At 42.1% G+C, this 19,986-nt stretch overlaps 1 protein-coding gene across 5 annotated transcripts in view; it reads right to left on the reverse strand.

Moving 5' to 3' along the window:
* Nucleotides 1-19,986, reverse strand: part of znf821 (zinc finger protein 821) — a 22,053-nt gene continuing 2,067 nt past the window's right edge. The window contains exons 1-6 of one of the 5 annotated variants that reach the window (XM_086025082.1): nucleotides 19,571-19,640; nucleotides 9,943-10,074; nucleotides 9,707-9,807; nucleotides 8,501-8,599; nucleotides 7,315-7,481; nucleotides 1-6,619 (exon numbers count right to left, since the gene is read on the reverse strand). In XM_086025082.1, coding sequence (XP_085881208.1) covers nucleotides 5,704-6,619; nucleotides 7,315-7,481; nucleotides 8,501-8,599; nucleotides 9,707-9,807; nucleotides 9,943-10,074; nucleotides 19,571-19,610 — 1,455 coding nt within the window. In that variant the 5' untranslated portion in view covers nucleotides 19,611-19,640 and the 3' untranslated portion in view covers nucleotides 1-5,703. Of the gene's footprint in view, nucleotides 6,620-7,314; nucleotides 7,482-8,500; nucleotides 8,600-9,706; nucleotides 9,831-9,942; nucleotides 10,075-19,570; nucleotides 19,641-19,986 lie in introns of those variants that run through there. The other 4 variants (XM_086025081.1, XM_086025084.1, XM_086025086.1 and 1 more) reach the window with 4 other exon arrangements.

A 19,986-nucleotide genomic window follows, 5' to 3' on the forward strand; every position in this document is an offset into this window, starting at 1 on the left:
ATTTGCACATTGGTGACCAGGTTCCATCCGTACTGTACATGCTGTCAAGCCGCCAGTCACTGAAACCGGCCTGCCCTATAGTCAGTAAACACGGACGCCGGCGACAGGAAATCCTGATAGCTAAATCAACGCAAAGGCCATCTTCATTGTAATTTTTTTTAGAATCACAATGTATTAGAGAGAAAAAAAACAGCATGCATAAATAAAGAGACCATGAGAAGATGAGCTCATTATTGGATTGCGCATTTAAAAAGGACTAGTCTTCTCTTTGTCCTCACAACCTGTAGTACCTGTAGTAGCACAACTACATCTTACCAGTGAGCCAATAACTGCACTAGTTGACATCAGGGGCGGAGCCAGAACGTGGTTTATGGGTGGGACTTGAAACATCAGGGTGGGCCTGAATATTTCCCACACTGAGCACAATCCTCCTGTCCCGACAGATCGTATATTCAAATAAAATGACGAACTGAATAATATCAAGTTCAGATCTTCCTTAGACAACCACAATCGTGCCATTTGTATTCAGTAAAAATAAAAAACACAACAAAACACAAATGAAAAAAATAATTGAATAATAATTTACAAAAAATGTAAAAGTATATCTGCGACTGGCTGGCGACCAGTTCGGGGTGTAGTCTGCCTTTCGCCCATTGTCGGCTGGGATAGGCTCCAGCAATTCCCCGCGACCCTGTACAGGATAAGCGGTTTGGAAGATGACATGACATGTAAAAGTATATATATATTTTCATAATAAATAGAAAATCATCAAAATATAAAAGTTGCATAGAGGTTTGATGCACTCCTAGAGGATGGAACCACCATTACACAGAAAACGAAAAAAATAAGGCAGTTCAAAAATGTGCACGTGTACCAGAAATAGTTTCTGAGATGACTTAGAACTTTATTTGCATAGAATGACCCAAAAATGTCAATTTCGTTCAATAATATCACAAGGAAAAATGTTTTTATGAGACAGTGGAAAAAAGGGACAAAGTTAAAGACACATTACAGAATATAATCCAAATTATTTGTAATTAAAATATCATAAATGATATAAAATAAATTGAGCAAATGGATTTCATAACTTTGCACGATTTATTGAGAATGACTTCGGAATTCAAGTTGCAATTTTCTTTAAGTGTAAATTTTATGAGAAAAATATATTGAACTTTTTTTTTGTTTTTTAATACAGTGCATTTTCAAGTACAGGTCAATTGTATTTCATTTTTAAGTACCGGTACTTAAATATTTAATTAATACACAGCCCTGATAATTTTGTGGGGACCATTTTTTATTTTTTTTGCATGCTCTAAATCATCATCAATGATTGTCAAAGGCTCCCTCTAGTGGTACTTGAAAGAATCACTGCCTAAATTCAGTTGTATTTAACTTATCCAATCCAAAAGACATGTACAGTATTTGTCTTTTCACAGTCCAGCCATTCAATACCAGGAATTTATTTATATTTTTTTCAAATGTTAGGTTAAAAGATGGTCTGAATATGTCTGGCAGTGAATGAGTTAACATTTGCATTTAAATCTTTGAGAACTGTTTTTGTTATTATTATTAATTTAGGAAAGGTTTTTAACTTTTGTATACAATTGAATTACTTTTAAAGTATTTTTTAAATTTCCTATATTTAAATGTAGTCTCCATTAAACTGCAAAATGTCAATAATAATCATGTGCATTTAAGAGCAAAATCTGTACCTCATTTTGATGAATACTTTGGCCTACTAACTAGTAACTAATGCTAGTGTAGAAAGTGTGAGAAGCACAACTCAAAAACGTCAATATTTTGTATTCTGTTCAATAGTAATATTCAACTCTATTCCCGCGACATTTAATCAACAAAATTTTATTTCACAACATGACAAGTGATGGGTTTTTTTTTGCAGTGTTATCTGACTTTATTCTCATCCAATGGTCTGCTTTTCACAGTTGTTCTCCCCTTGACGGCGTGGCCCTAGGAGTGACTCAAACACAAGCACTTGTTGACGTCTCTGCTCATTGGTCGTCACATCATGTGTAAACGTGGAAACTGGGGGTCAACAACAAGGAGGCAAAAAAAAAAAAAAAAAATCATAAACATATCAGGCGGTACAAAAATCAAACAAACACGAGAAGAAAAATATTCACAATATATTGCAGAAATATGTGCCAGGATGAGCTTCAGGGATGTGAAACGTATGGAAAGTCATTTCAACAGTTAGTCTAGATCTTTAATATCCTGCTTCAGGTCCAGGTGCTAGCATGTTCTTTGTCCTCACTAGAAGGACAACTACATGTTACTAGTGAGGCAAAGCTATGCAATAGTGTAGTTGACATCTGTATGCTACTATTATGACTCGTGACGCACAGCACATTTTGTTAATTCGTACAATTTGATGTCACGATTAGTACTAGTAGCACGCAATTGTCAACCGGTGCACACCTCACTGGTAATATGAAGTTGTAATAGTTGAAAAGTAACGTGCTTTACCAGTTGTTCAACCCTTGATACAGACGGGGTGCAATTTTCGGCAGGGGTGCTATATTCGGCACACCGGCGGCTCCTTTAAATTGGGCGGGGCTTCTTTTTCCACTCAAAGTTGTCCTACTAGTGAGGGTACTAGTACAAGGACTTGAAGCTGGATTTCAAGAATATGGACTAAACGCTCTAACAGCTTTCTATATGGGCGCTACAAGGAATGAAATTCAGGCGGATTTCAAGCAACGGCGACATTTTGAGAGACACAACTGAGCTTTGAAAAAGAAAAAAAAAAAAAATCAGCCACAATATTAGGAAAGCACATTTTAAACCCAAATGTGCCAAATGAGCTGAAATGCCAGAAAGTTGTGACTTGTGGACTAAAACCTGGATTGAGTCACCACAGCAAATCAGTACATCCAGGTGCATCTCAATACATTTCAATATCAAGAAATTGATTTATTTCAGTAAAGCAATTCAAAAGTGAAACTCAGCAAAAATCACATTCACACGTATGGACGCTTTAGTGTCTCAGATTCAAACCTAGAACTTCAGCCTTGTGAGGCAGACAAGCAAACCACTATACCACACTATGTTGCCTTATGTAAAATATAATCCTCAAATTCATGAAAGATTCCACTAGTGACTATATAATACAGTATGCGTTTCACTTTTTGAATTGAACTGCTGAAGTTGATCAAGTTTCCGGCTCTACTCCAATGGACTGCGATGCATCTGTAAGTATGTCTTGATGAGAGGTAACATCTACTGAGAACCACCAGCAGAGACGTGAGGAGGAAGTAGAAAAGGTTGTGTGGTGTGTCGGCTTGCAAAATTTTGCACAGTTGAAAACTTTCCATGGGAAGCAACCTGCAACAAAAAATGGACACTCCACCATTTGAAAATTTGAAATCACTAACTGACACCACAATATGACAGCAAATGGCGCCAAAGTCATATTTTTGGGAGGTGTGGCTTTAGCCTGCGCACCAAAATGATGAATTAGGGTTTTTCAGCAAATAACGTAAGATAGGTTTCCTACCCCCCAAAGAAAAATTGAATGCAGAACCTTGAATACGCGGCACTGTACTGCCCTCACATTTGGACAAGGGGAGCTGTATGCTCTGAAGCAGCTACATATCTTGCATATATTATTCGTCCTCTGCGAAGAACAACTAATGTCACTGCGGCTTACTGAGGACCTGTGAACATTTTCTTCATTCAAATCTGTATGTATAGCTTACACTGCCCCTTGGTGAGTTACGACCGTGATCACGGAATAAATTCAACTTGTACTTCAAGGCACCTCTGCATGTATGCCTGCAAATCCTAGTCTATTCTGATAAAACCCCATTAATTCCCATGAAAAGTTTCCAATTTGGAATATGTCCAAAATTCCCCAGTTTAAATTCCCAGCAAAATTTACCAGAAAATGTCCACCCCTTTACTGCACTAGTGGAGTGTGACAAAGGGAAGCAAGGTTGCTCAAGGATGCGTTTTGGTCCCGTTAAGTGGAGGCAGTAGCAAAAGAGTCGTCATTCAGTCAAGGGGGGCTGAGGTAGAATGTCTCCAGGAAGCGGAACTGGACCAGTGAGGAGGGCAGAGGGTTCCCCCAAGCCCTCCGCTCCCACCGCAAAGGGGTCCGTGTGCAAAATGATCTGTCTCCTCTTTGGGAAGCAGATCAAACAGGTTCAATCTCTTTACAACATGCTTGAAGGTAGTCGTCCATACCACGTGGAACATTAGCAACACTTGGAATAAATTAGAGCAGGGGTGTCCAAACCATGGCCTGGGGCTGTTTCGGGCGCAGCGTCCATTTATAAGCAGCCCGTGTTTGGTTGCCTACACCGTACGACCGACTTTCTGTATATGTATGGAATCGCTTCGCATAATTCTTCCTATGCTGATAGATTGGTTTTAGTGTGTTTAGTAAATTAAGTGTGTTTAGTGATATATCTCACAGCGGTAATATGTGGAAGTGTGCACAATGGCTTATTTTTCACAATTTTGAAGCCAAATTTTATAGACTTGACGATTTTTTTTTTAATCATTCAAATTTGGAAGGATGGCTAACAACAGCCTTATTTTGTGTCAAATTTCGAAGGCACCCAAGTTTCACTTTTAAGGGACTTGAATGGTGAAGAACGTCAACGTGGCCCTCGTGTCCTTTGATTTTTCTGTACGCGGTAGGTGTGGCTGATATATATTGTCACTGAGAAACTTTGCCAGCGCCCAAGCACGCTAAACAAAAGCTAAGTAAACACACATTCAGAAAACCCTCGCCGAGTTGAGCAAACAAACACAAGCACGCTGTACCGGATTTTCGATATTCGCTTAACATTCAGTTTACACGCTTGTGCTCCGCATCAACTACATTTGCGACGTGTAGAACAATTTCAGAAACTGTCTCGTCAAAAGATCACGGCTGAATTCGTTGTCACTTAAATTGAATATGTAATAAAATCAGTGCGTGACGCTGTATTTCTCCTACGGTCTGTGTTGTAAGGACAGTCCACAAATTAGATTGCCTGTATTTCCGAGCTACTATGGCGTATTGTGACGCCAGAATACACCCAAACGTGAATGAAGTCACAAGTCTACATACCAGTGATGAATGAGTGGGAAAATGCACTTTTCGGTAAGTTGCAGTTTTGTTATTCAACTTTATTCCAGACGCGGTGGCTAATGTATGAGAATGGGCGTTGTCCTGACGACGTTTTTTCCCCTCTCGCTGGGTGACACTAATAATACACTATCACACAAATCACCTAACATCAAATACGTTTTTTCCCCCCCATTCTGATTGCTATAGGAAACACATTTTCTCATTCTGATTGCTCTAGTAGTTGGCAGTGGTGCATTAGTATTTACTGCAGCTCAAAATGTCATTATATATGTCATATCATTATGGTATAATAGGAGACATTTAAATGACATAAACATTCCCAAAAATAAATGTAAGTCGAGACATAATTGTAAGTTCTTCATTGTTAAATATTGCCGTAGAATTTTGTTGTTTTGCAGAAGCTGTATTTAGCAATTTATAAGATGAACAAGGGCTATTTTTCACAAATGCTGTCTATCCATAATTGTTCTGTGAAACTAGTGCAAATTTAAAATATTTTTTGGGAGAGATATATATTTTTTAGCCCATATTGCCCACCCCTAGTAGGCGGCACTTGGCGGTTTGGACACCCCTGTTTTAGAGTGTTTGTCACAGCTGCGGTCCTCTTAGGGCAGCTTCATGAAGAGCCCATTGCCCATGGAAGGGACGGACACGGGGCAGGGGAACTGAAAGAGGTTCATGTCGGCCGTGAGAGCGGCCATGGCGGCCGGATCGTGCTCGATCTGCGTCCTGAGCGCGGGGTCGATCTTTTCCAGCCGCCGCTTGATCCTCTTAGCCTCGCGCTCGCGGACCAGCCGGGCTTGCCGCTTCTCGGGCGTCTCGTTGGCCCTCTTGAGGCGCATGGCGTCGCGGTCCCGCTGCAGGCGGCGCGCCCGCTGCTCCTCCGACTCCTGCATCCTCTGCATGCGCTTGGCCTCGCGGTCGCGTAGGCGCCGCAGCTCGCGCTCCTCGTCCGTCTCGCACGCGCGCTTGTTCTTCTTGGCCGTGCGCTCGCGCTCCAGCCGGTGCAGGCGGGACTCCAGCGGCTCGTTTTTGCGGCGCAGGGCCCATTTGCGCATGGGAGACTGGGACTCCACCAGCTGCTGGTAGGCCACGCAACTGTTGCACACCAGGAGCACGCCGGCCGGGTACACGGGCATCGGACTCAGGATGTCCGGGATGGGAGGGAGACCTGAGGAGGAGGAGGTGAGGGCGTCGGGGATGGACGCCAGCGACGGTCCTTCGGACAGCAGACTGTCGGGCAGGGAGGGAAACGAGGGTCCTTCGTTCGAGGGGCCCTGACACGGGCCGGACATGTGGCAGCTTCGATGGGCTTGACATAGGCTAGCGCTGGCGTCATGGACTTGACATGACTGAGGGCCCTGGCAGGAACTGGGGCTGGGTCCAGGCCCGTGACAGGAATGAGGGCCCGGTCCTGGACTGGCCATGGGAGTGCTGGAAAGTGAGTGGGTCAGGGGACAAGTGTCACTTGCGCCGGAGACATCTAGCCTGGTTGTGTCCAGGACATCCTTGAGCTTCTCCCTGGAGTTAAAAACAGCAGAGACAGCCAAGACTAAAGAGACCTTTTTTTTTTTTTCCACAATTTAAAACCGCACCTTGACTTCCCTTGTACTGCCGCAAAATCAACCTCTCAGCTCAACTTGAGACTCCCAAGCAAAATATGCACAAACAACATACTCCATGAACAAAATATATAAATACAAATTAAAAATATGAAAATAAAATATTTAATACTAGAATAAATAAAATGGAACTTAAAAGTGGAATTCTAATAAAAAAAATAAAAATAAAAATGAAACCGAAATGAAAAAATACAAATTAAATTAAATAGAGTAAAAGGAAAGTAAGCCAATAACACAAAAAGAATGATTTAAAAAAAAAAGATTCAACAAAAACAAACAATAACAATAAAAAACAAGTATCCGTACATTGAAGTAAAAACAATACAGCTAACAGTTAAAGTAAATAAAATAAAAACTATTATTTAGTAATTATTCAAATTTAAAAAAACAACAACAAAAGACACACTTCCACTGCGTCAACATCTTCACGAGCGATCAAGCGTGTGTAAGTGCCACTTATTAAGTGCTAACTAAGATAATCTGAGCATCCAACAAAATTCAACACACCAGCCAAACGACCACTGGTGCATTTCACCATTTCCGATCCCACCAAATATTTCGGCCCGCTTGCATGCGCTAAGAAGAGAGCAGCACCTGTTGAAGTTGTCGGTGTCGGTGAAGTGTGCGCCGCACACGGCGCAATTGGAGAGACGATCCTCCGAGTGGATGAGAAGATGGCGTCCGAGCGAGCCCGGTGAACTCAGCGCTCGCCCACAGACGGGACACACGTAGCTCTTGGTGCTGCTCATCAGGCTCGTGTGCTGTTCAACAGACAAAGTTATCAGCAGTGGTCGGTGACGTACAGCATTCACATAAATATGATCACTTTAAAAAAGGGGTACTTGTCCAGCTGCAATATGATAGGCTGCCGCGTGTAGTTCAGCCTAGATGCAGCAACCAATCATATTGCAGAGGCGGGCGTGTCGTGCCTCCAATGTGATAACGCCTCAACTCCTCACTCTGCTCATCAGTACGGCACTAATAATAGTTGTTCTACGCGAAGGATAATGGGAGTGGGAATGGGAGTGCTGTTTAGAGGTGCAACAATAAGTCAGTCGACAACTGATTGATTATTAATTAATCGATAATTGTTTTGAAAATCGATTAATCATTTACAGACCTTGTGTAATTTAAAATGGCCTAAACCTGAGGAATTTCAAACTCTCAACAGTAAATCTCCGATTTCTGCAGCACTCATGTAAGCAGGCAGATTGTCTGATTGAAAAAACATTTACAAACATCTGCGTTTACAATGAATGATTTTTTGACTTGTTACGGACTAAACCAGCAACTTTATGCAGATGCATTTTTTGCACTGCCAATTTGAAATTTGAAAGTCCTGTGTTTAAATAATGGGATGGAAATTAAAACATGTTTTTTTTTTTAGCTGATTCATTGATTAATTGGCAAAGTAATTGACAGATTATGAAAATAGTCATTAGTAGCAGCCTCAGTACTGTTATTTTGTCAGTCTACATGTTGTTACTGTACCGTTTTGCTTTCAATCCCTTGCCTAAAAGGTTAACGCACTGCAACATAGATGTTAAATAGCGTTAGCATTATGCTAGCAGCCTTAATAGCAATAAATATATATGTATTTTAACTAAACAGCAGCCCTTATCTCAAAACACTCTGAATAATAATCTAATATTAACTAACGTAAACAACAGTCTGTCCGTTTTTCCACAAGTGCTTCCTTTTCATGTTGTAGCTTCATGCAGTGCATATTTCACATGATCTTTGAGAGATGAGACACGCCCACCTCTGTGGTTTGGCTCACCTGGTAGACATGGGAGATGAGCTTCTCTGGGCTGCTGAAGTCCAGCGTGCACAGAGGACATACAAAGTTGGCGCAGTGGTCGGAGCCTTCCTCGTGCTCCTGCGGAAAACCAAGCGCCCTTCAAATACATATTGCACACACATATTTCCACATTTTACATTCCAAACACTTCGCGCCGTGGAGTGACTTCTAAGTTCATTCCGGAAACAATTAGACCCTGTAACAAAAAAAAAGAAAAAAAAAAAAAGGGTCAAATTCACTGGAGACCGAGATGGCCCACTGCTTGCTTTGCCCACTTGCTGAAGCCGTTCTGCCAGTGCAATTTAATGGCATGTTAAATGTGCAAGTGAGCCGCTATGACTCAGCCATAGTGACAAGGTGCTGTGTAGCGTCTTGAACATGACTCACTGTAATGCTGAAATGGAGAACATTTGTTAACAGAAGGCACCCAGCAATAAGAGCTGCTTCTGCCTTTCATTTCGTTTTTTTTTTTTAAAGAGGAACTATGAGCAAATAATATTTTAGCAAGAATATGTTGCATGCGTCCACACTAAACGCTGTATTCTGATTAATATTGTGTCTGTGGAATAAGAATCAAACGGATGAATTCATCCACTTTCATCCAGCTCAGGGGGCCGCCATTTTGGCCAATATCGCCATCTGCTGTCGAACGAAATTAACAGCACCACAGGCCCCCCCCGGGTTTGCATTGTTATTCTTTAAACAGTCTCTTTATCATGCTGTCCACATTTTTGCCACCCCGAGACCAAGACGACACCTGAAAACGGTTGCCATGACGAGTCTTAAACAGGATGGAGGGAGCGAGGGAAGTGGCCACGAGGGTTGGGGGAATGACAGAAAGGCAGACATTTGGATGTTCTTTTGAAACCTGTTTTGAACCGTGGCGTTCAGCTCCTTGTTAGGGAACAGCAAATTGTGCAAAAAGGTACTGAAACCTTGAACCGTCGGACATAAGTTTTGATTTTCATCCTGAGATTTCACCTGACAGTGGAATATGTTAATGATCATTTGAACAGGCTGACATATTACGTGTGCACGGAAATGATCCGACCAGGTATCATCAATACTGTGCATCGGGTACTAATGAAGGATACCGATACCAGCCACTGATACATAAAGCAAAAAAGAAAAAAAGGACATTTGAGATACACTTTTGTCGAGTTTCCATCCAGCCATGGCTCTCACCTCTTTGACTCCTCCTCCTTGCAGGCGGCACGGCGCCCTCTTGGCAGTCATGTGGTCGTCGGCCGAGGCGTTGGACGAGGAGTCCGGGTCGCTTTCGCTGTCTTCTATGGAGGCAAACACAGCCCTATCAATACAGATGGGGCAACAGAGCACAAGGGCAGGGCTTACTCTCACTACCACCCCCTCAGCGCGAGGAACGTTGCCCATCCCTGCCGCGTCCCTCCGCCTTCCTATACCTGTGGCGCTCTCGTGTCCGACGACTTCCTGCGAGTTGTTGCTGCAGCACTCACTGTCTTCGGTGAACTCGTCCCTGCCGTCCATGTTAATCGTGTGCTGAAATCCCGTGATGCCCGAAGTATGAAATGGCCCTGGAGAGAAGTAGGGGAATACGATTCTCAGGTATGTCATACATGGAGTGTTTGTACCGGTGCTAGATACTCTTTCTCAGAGGTGAGCGTTTTTGCTAAATGTTGCTGATCCGTCATCCATCAGCGGACGGGCTACCCGTCCGTCATTCGTCAGTCCTTCATTCTTAAGCCGAACCAAATTGGAATCGTCAATCCGTCAGTTAAGTCAGGCAGTTAGGTCCGTCAGTTAGGCCCCACCTGCCAGAAAATGTCAGCAAAATAGGCGTCCGTCAAGAGGTCCATCACTGACAGACGCGATTATTGACGACTACTCCGACGGGCAAAAATCCACTTCCGTCAGTGCTTAGTCTGTCATTTAAAAAAAAAAAAAAAAAGGGTCCCGTCATTTGTCAACCGTCACCAAGACTGTCGTCCGGTCCGTCAGTCTGCCGGAACGCCCACCTCTGTGGTTTCCTTATTAAAGTCAAAACAGCCCTCTGATGGAAACCATAACAACAAAGTAGCCTGTGACGAAAATGAGCTTGGCACCCCGCTAAATGTAAACTGATAAATAATAAAATACTTTATTATGGGAGGATTTCATCTGCAATGTCAGCCATTAAACTCAATGACATATTCATAACGGTAGTGGAAAAATCTTTCTGCCTGTCGGACAATAAATCAGCTGCAAAAAAAAGTCACGTCAGCTAAAAATGCCCGAGTGACATTGCTGTAATTATGAACAGCAGGCATGAAAACATTCAAACGCAATACCCGCTAATATAACACAGACGGCACACAATTGGACAGCTACGACGCTGTTGATCAACTCACCACTCGTTTCGAGACGTACAACTGTCCAAAATTCAGGCCATGTCAGAGAGCACATGCCAACTGCACGCATGAAGCCCCGAGCCAACATTTGAACCTGGTACCTCTCGACAGTGAGGTAAACATGCTCACCACTAGGCAATGTGCTGCGTTTTAATTCAACTTTTTACTTTTTTAGTAAAAATTTATTATATTTTTATAAGGTACTGTGCAGCATTACATTTCTTTGTTTCACTTAATTATACTAGAAGAACACGTAAAAATGTGTGCCATACTGGACAATAGGATTACATTTAGGATTTTGGATATAAAAAGCCAACACACCCCTATTAAACAGTTATGTTTTTCTGATTTATAGCATATAATAATTTCAAAACGTTTTCCACCATCAACACATTCAGTACCAGACATTTTCAGACCCTTTTTTTACCCTAACGTTTGAACAAATTTGAAAAAAAAATATTTGTAAATAAATTCCTGGGACTAAATGGCTGGACTTTGAAAAGAAATTAATATGTCTTTGGGATTGAATGAGTTCATATGAACCTAGAACTCAACTCAATTGATTTTTTTTTTTTTTAAGGGGAAGTATAAACAACTGAAATAATGTTTGCATAAGTGTGCACACTCTCTTATAACTAGGAATGTGGCTATGTTCAGACTAAGAGGAAGTCAACCCACCCCTTTTTAGCCATCTCTGGGGGCGGCCATTTTGTCACTTCTGGCATCACAACTGCTCAGGGCTCAGGTAAAGACCAATCACGGTTCACCTGTTTTCTGAAGCTGAGCCGTGATTGGTTGTTTCTTCAACCTGAGCAGCTGTGATGTCATTTTCAGTCAACAGAAGTGGCAAAATGGCTGAGATGGCTAAAAAGGGGGTGGAGTTTGCTGTTTAACTCATATTCCACAATCGCAATATTATAACATATTCTTGAAAAAAATATGTTTGGCTTGCCTTCCCTCTTTAATGCGCACAATCTATTTAAAACATTTTTTTTTTTTCAAATGTCATGTCTGGGGCTTCGTAGTTTACAGACCTACTCATGTGGCCCATAATATTTAAGTGGATCTTAATACTGTACAGTACGGAGCCCCTCTGGTGCCAGGGTATGAGAAAAAATATTTTTTTGCTAATCTGTACCCGCAGATTAATAAACTTTACCCACAATTTAGTAATCTGTACCCACAGTTTTTCACACCCTGGCACCAGAGGGGCTCCGTAGTATAGCAACATTGAATGAAGCTACACAAAAATGACACAAGGCTCTTTATTTCCATAGCAACATGGAATCCGCCTTTCCCGCCTTATTTACCATAAGAAGTCATTAATTTTTCAACACTTGTGCATGCACCAGCGGTCCCCTGAAACACAGTGGCGCGTGCAAGCCACTCCTCTGAGAACACTTTGCCATTTGATTTCATAATCAATGCTTTGGGGTAGTTCAAAAACTAGCCGCTGCCAAAAACCTCTGTACCACCGCGTTAATCATCATCAGACCTCTTTATAGACCTTTGGAATCTACGGAAGAAGCAAAACAACACAGAGCACGCCGCTTTCCCATCAGCCGTCCTGCGCTGGGACATAATGAATGTGATGCCAGCCGAGCTCCATGACATACGTGCACGCTTCATTTGCATCCCAACCCCCCCACCACTGTTTCACACGCACATACAGCCTGATACATGCTGCAGTCCCGCAGGGGGAAGTAGGTTGCGTTTTTTTTTTTTCCTGAAGCTCGCCAGCCTTATTCTCTTCTCTCACTACCACCCACACACCGAACAGCCCAGCCGCCCTCGTGCGCAGCTCCCACCACTTCCATAACTACACGGCCAGCTCTGAGGGGGATAACCGAGCTTTGGCCATAAGCGACTCCGTTTAACTCCTTCTTTACTTCTGTTAGCGCACTTGACCTGGAAAAACTGCGCTCAACTTCCCTTTCCGGGAGGCGCTGCTGTGGCCTTCACAAACTTCACACCTTGAAAATGACAGCTTCAATTTTCCTCTCTCTCTCTCTCTCTCGTTACTTGAGAGTGACTACTCAATTAGAGCCCAAATCATGCCCCCCCCCCAACAAAAACCTCCAAAATTATTTTAAAATATTGGTGTGACTAAAAACCTTAGATTAACAAAAGCCGCGCAGAATGTCCCTGGAGTTCATGTCTGCTGTAACATCTTATTGTTTCGATCAATGACGCCCGTGGCGCTTCAGCTTACTAAAAGGACCCTCAGACTATTCCAGTTAATATTGTATAGCACCACTTTATTAAGTTGAATGTTGACCACTCGGCGTCCATTGCAGCCAGGTCATCACCCCCTTCTCAAGGTTTCTTATTTTTCCCTAATTTATTTATTATTTATTTTCCTTGCCCTTCTGTTCGGGTTAAGATCAGGGGACGTTGTTAATATTTGTCAACTGTGGGCTTGTGAAGCCCTTTGAGACACTTTTGTGATTAAGGGCGATACAAATGAATTTGACTTGACTTGTCATTGATCGACCGTCAAATTATGACATTACAACCGATTCCTGATTTTGCATGAAATGCAAATCCGATCTGCTGCTCCGATCCAGCCGATCAGATCTGTGTAATGTCTAATTTACACTCGGGGATGTCCGGCTCATAATTTTTTTTTTTTTTTTATAAGGTTTTTATGGTCTTGAGAAGCCAAATTCAAAATCATGATTAAATGCCCATCCCTACATCTCGAGGAGGCTAGTCATTCTACTATTTGGCTACTGACCAAATAAAGCTAACGTGTGAACCCAGTTTGGGCACTTTTCCCATAGAACCCCGTTTGTTTGCACTGCTGGAGTGTGTCTGAGCGCTGAACTATGAACCAGCACGACAAGCCAGCTTCACACAGCCACGTGATTGATGTGTGGGAGATGCCCCCTCCCCCCGCTGTTAGTCTGCGTCTGTACATCTGTCTCGCCACCCTCCCTCCATCAGTCTTTGCCACTGTGATGTTATCTGTGAGTGTCTGTGTGTCTGTATGCAGGAGGTGACGCAGTGTCTGACTGAATCCAGACAAAGAGACAAACTCATCAGCCAACAGACGACGAAGGGGGGGGGGGGGGGGTTATCACCAAACCCGGCAAAAGATAGAACACCAAACTCGACTTGAGTGCCAATCAATGAAGGGGATCGGGGGTATGCTCTTGAATTCGTAGCACCCCTTTTCATTCTTCTTTCAATCAATCTCCAAATACTAACATGCAGACACAAAACATTGTCTGAACCTGCAGGAAATTCCGTCCCTCTTAGCTTAATTCTTCACAAGGATTCTGGATCTTACTTTTAAGAGGGATTTATTTGTTCCAACAGATGTGCATCAAGAGGTTGAACCGAATAGTCGACTAGTGGACTTCACTAGCCCGCACCAACGTTTAATGCTTGAAATCGAATAATCGCTAAGAAGACTTTCCGCCAGACTGTAACGCTCTGACGAGCGGCGGAATGTCCAGCCTACAAGGTGCCCTCATACATCTGTGCGGCTCAGAGTACAATAATAAGGCCTTGTCTACACTGCTTTTTTTTAAACAGCCGAATATTTCTCCCCCACTCCGTGTTGGAATACACATCCTCGTTTGTTAAAAACGCAGCTACACTACATCGCGGAAGTGCGTTTTCAAACGCATGCCACGCCTCTAGGCGGCAGTAGTTAGCCAAATACGGTCCATTCAGAAGGAACTTCCGTCCTTTGACGTCACGGAGAAATTAGCTTTGACGATTCCAATCGCCAATGCGACAAGTCACAAGGGCAGCGATGCGAAGTTAAAGTCCATCTTTGTCATCAAAATGTTTCGGCTAATATTGCAGCGAAAACAACTCTGCGCTGCTAAAAACTGTAAGAAAGAAGACACGACAACACTGGATCATTTGTGCATCTTTAAGACTCTAATATCTCTATTATATTATAACCGTGGGCCCCAGCTACACCACAGATAGATCGGGAAAGAAATTGGCTTTTTTTCCAATTAGCTTCCAATCGGGAATATAACGCTTTTTTTCCCCGTTTGGTGCGGTTTGTATTCAGACAATTGCTGGGGAACTATATTGGTGAACTATATTCATCAAACGTGTGACGATCGGTCCTCCCATTGGACAGAAATGACGAGAGCATAAACCAGACAGAAACATGGAATTCCCTACTTGCTGCATTCTTTCTCTGCATATTTGTATTGTTATTAGAGCTGCAAATAACATCTAAAATCAACCTTTAATTGGAGACCGATCTCGAGGGCAAGGTGCAAACTGTGACTTTAAGAATAATCCTGCTCAGAGACAGACACAAATCCCCCTGGCTAAAGTAAAACTGACTTCACACATTCATAAACCCAGGTATTGCTCTTGCAAGAGGGGTTGGGAGCCCTGACATCAACCCTAACAAGAAAAAACTGTGGGATGATCTAGAACAGACGTCCCCAGTAAAACTTAAATGGACAGAAAATCCCACAGTCGGATTTCAAAATTTCTCAGAACGTCTTCCAAAAAGAAGGCTATGCGGGTGAAACATGCACAATTACCTGGAATTCCAAGCCGGTTCTTTTGTGTGTGTCAGCCTGTGTGTTGATACCAGACAAAAAAAAAAACACGTGTCAAACAACAGACAACGTCAGCGTGCTAGAACGCCAAGAGCTGACAAATAATCACCTAAGGCACTAAAAGGTGTGGTGACATTACACAGAATTAGGCCTGCCTGAAGGATTTCAGTGGCCTCGCAGGCCGTTCCAGGGTATAGCGAATGAGCTCATTAGCTTATACAGCTTCCAGCGATCACAAGAGAAAGATGTATTTCAACACCTGGGTAGAGAAGCTAAACTTAGAAGCAGCATGAACCATGCCTAAATTCAGCAGATTACACATGAAAATCGCCTTGATGTCTTTGAAAGGTGGGGCCTGGCCTGGTAAGTGACATGGGTGGCAGCAAGTGAGAGTGTAGAGTTGACTACTAGCCTGCGTGTTGCGTGACTTGGCGTTTTGGCCATCGGCAGCTGGTGTATGAAACGTTTGTTTCTTCTCTATTGTTTACACATAGGCTTTGCCTATCCTTGACTACTTGACCACCACAATCACAATATATTATAAGAAGCACTGGTAGTCTATAGTAAATTAGCTAACAGGAATAAATTAGCTTGTGTTAGCAATTTTAGACATGCTGTTGTGGTATAGATTTCACCGTTTCTTCCTTATGAAGTGTGAAATGATCCCAAACTTTGGACATTCTATCTTTACAGACTCTTTCCTCCTGATCTACCGAGATCTTATTTGTACAGAGTGATACAGGCCGCTGCAGTAACATTGGTCTGTATGTAAAAATGATCCCTGCGAAGCTTTGAGGCTGAGATTTTGCTCCAACCTTTTCTTGTCATTGAATTTTTCAAGTTTAAAACATTCGACTAAAAGTAAAAAAATATATTTGAAAAAATAATAAATCAATTATTTAGTTGTTGATTTCCCCTATAACACAAACACATTTCAATGTCCATCTCTAACAGACAATATCAGCTTTCAGACCACGTTGTGTCCTTCTTTGTTGAATTCCTTGTATTGAGAGGTCATAGTGCGTCTCACTTTAATGATGTCACACCTGCTATTTTGGCTACACTGTGGCCCAAACACAAGCCAGATCAGGTTTTACCATTCCCAAGCGTACCATGGTGAATAAAACTTAACTGGATCACCAGTTATTAGCTGTACTGTTCTGAATCTGGGACATCAGCAGAAATGTGATTACTATCAAGCAAAACTCAGCGCCTCGGATGACTCCGGATGACTATGACGAAGATCTAGATCTCGCTAAGCTGATCTAAAGAAAATCACCTTAGAACTAAACACAGAGTCTAAAAATGGGAGCACTCATGCGGGGGTTCAACTTCAATAAAAGGCAATCTATTCTGAAAAGCATCTTGTATATGTATAAAACCAGCACGTCCTGAACAATTTTAGGAAAAGATTGAATTATGATTTGTCTGACTCACACGGATAATTTGATTCAATTCACGATTTTCTTCAAATGAAGCTTTAACTGAAATATTCACTAGCATGTACAGTAATATTTACAAACATGACAGAAAATTACATCATACCATCAAAAGATTTAAAGCTATTACTCTAATAATACTAGGACACGAAAGAAAGAGGCCATAAGAGGGAGCTATAGTCCTTTTTCAAAGGTTTTTAAAATGTCTCAATGAGGCAAGACCTGCAGCTTGCTGTCATATTTAAATGTATGAATATGCAATTATGTGTAACACTGTATCCATCCATCCATTATCGATACCGCTTATCCTCACAAGGGTCGCGGGGAGTGCTGGAGCCTATCCCAGCTGTCTTCGGGCGGTAGGCGGGGTACACCCTGAATTGGTTGCCAGCCAATCGCAGGGCACACAGAGACAAACATCCGCACTCACAATCACACCTAGGGGCAATTTAGAGAGTCCAATCAACTTACCATGCATGTTTTTGGAATGTGGGAGGAAACCGGGATACCCGGAGAAAACCCACGCAGGCACGGGGAGAACATGCAAACTCCACACAGGGAGGCCGGAGCCGGGATCGAACCCACGACCTCTGAACTCTGAGGCGGACGTGCTAACCAGTCGACCACCATGCTGTAACACTGTATATAAAAATAAATTTCAAACCCATTTTTTTAAAACTTCGTATTAATGTACATGTTCAGATGTAAAATTATTTGGCATATTTTTGTTTCAGACCTAACATCAACAAACCAAACATCTGCTTTTTGTTTTAAGTAATGAAATCAATTTAACAATGAAAATATATATACTGTAGTCTCTACACTAAAACCAAAATTAATTGAGAAAATGAGAGTCATTTTGAGACCTGTTATTGTGTAGATCTCAAAATGACAAGCACCGCCTCTGGCAGTCAAAATGGACATCTATAGAACTCGGTACATGAACGTAATATGTACATTTTTGGAATGTGGAAAGAAACCGGAGTAACTCGACTTCACTACAAACAGCAGATAGTGAATAATCATTTCTAAATAAAAGAAGCTAAGTGCTTAATTGGAGCAAAGAAAACTACACCTTGTGTATTTAACTAACTGTAACTCAGGAAAGTCTGCTACCTTAACGCAAACACTCAATGTAAAATGCTATAGACGGGCCTATGAAACAAGCATTGATGTCATGGTAGTTTTATTCCCTCCCCGGGAAACACGTGGTAGCACACATATACCATTTTATTGACGGGCTTATGAAATGACTGAAAAGACTTACTTAAATCTTGGAAATAATTTATTTAATGTTTCTACGTACCCCCAGCAATGAATGTACTTGCGTACCCCTAGTGAGTATGTGTACCCTTGGTTGGGAAACATTAATTTAGGCAATGGATATCTAAATACAAATGCTGCAGCAACACATGTAGATTTATATATATGACAATAATCCCAGCCATATATTCTTTATCCTCTGTGAAAAACAATGAATATTAATGCATCTTACTGAGCTAAGAAGAGACTGTCTTTGTGTATTACAAATTACACTGTCCCTCGGTGGCCAATGTGCAAACATCTGAAGGAGCAGGGCAGTGAAGCATGGAATCATAATGTACAACTAGTTGATCATTTTTGTTATATTGTTTAATTATGCTATTACTTGGTGTTTTTTTAAGTACATTACAGTAGGGTGATAATTTTATTTTTAAAGGGGAAGTCAACCCAAAAATTGTCTTCAAAAGAAAATGTTGTATGTAGTCCCACTAGTCACAGCATTCTGATTAATATTGCATTTGTGGAATATGAGTTAAGCAGTAAAATGTACCCGTTTTTAGCCATCTCAGGGGGCTGCCATTTTGCCACTTGTTGTTGACTGAAAATGACATTACAGTTGCTCAGGGCTCAGGTAACAACCAATCATGGCTCAACTTCAGAAAACAGGTGAGCCGTGATTGGTCGTTACCTAAGCCCTGAGCAACTGTGATGTCATTTTCAGTCAAGAGAAGTGACAAAATGGCTGCCCCCGGAGGCGACTTCCCCTTTAAAGGCATGGTCTTATTTGGGTGGCTGGAACAGATTAATGGCATTTCCATTTATTTCAATATTGAAAGATGATATGAGTGATGAGCATGGTCACAGAACAAATTAAACTTGGAAGTCAAGACACCACTGTATAGATTCAGTTGTGTTTCCAGAAGTTTTTTTTTTCTTTTTGTTTTTAGGTAACCAGATAAAAGAGGCAACTCTCTCAATACGACACTACATTGCAACAGCCTCTAACCAAACACATGCATCAATCCATCAGCCTGGAGGGGTGGGGTTGGGGGGCTTTACCCAATCTCATCCGATGTTGAAAGGTCTGGACTGACCACTAGCAGGGAAATTTATAAACAAGGAATGAACCAAAAGTGGAATTAAAGAAAATATCCATTGTAAATACATGTAGTACTAGTACGATACTAGTAAGATCATGTTGCTCCATTTCTATGACTAGCATGCTTCTGCATCAGGCAGAGCTGCATCAGCCTCACACCTCAATAGTGAAATCAAAAGGCTATTTTAACGAAATGACATTCTTCTTTTAGAAGACAAATCAGTTCAAGTATACTTTACGTAATTCTGTTGACAGTCACAAACAACCAGACTAACATAAGCTGACCTAAGCGTAGTAATCAAATAACAAACGTATAGTACACAAATAGCTGAAATACCTACAGTCGACTTTGAAGGGGTTGGTCTGTTTTCGCCTGGACATATTATGATCCACTCCCAGGGAATGAAGAAAAAAAAAAGTGGAATCCCCTCCGCACCCCCAGGACGTCCCCCCTCCACCCCCCCCCACACACACCGGTCCAGTTGCAAAATAATTTATGTTTCAAAATCGTCGATCACAAGAAGAAAAAATATTGGTAAAAACGAATCCACATAGAGCGTCACATTCTTGCGGTGGTCATGAGAATAAAAAGGTGTATCCAATGGACGGGCTCCGTTTTTAAAAGCCGACTGGGATCGACCGAGCCGCCCCGGAGCAGCTCTGATGAAGAGCCCCTGACGGGCGCGTGCACGCCGCTGACGGGCGCGTGCTTACTGCGGCGACGCTCCAGCTCAGCTGATCTGTCACATAAAGGCTG

This window comes from Filicampus tigris, chromosome 3 (genome assembly GCF_054856515.1).
Source record: "Filicampus tigris isolate MCC_2025a chromosome 3, RoL_Ftig_1.0, whole genome shotgun sequence".
NCBI lineage: Eukaryota > Metazoa > Chordata > Actinopteri > Syngnathiformes > Syngnathidae > Filicampus > Filicampus tigris.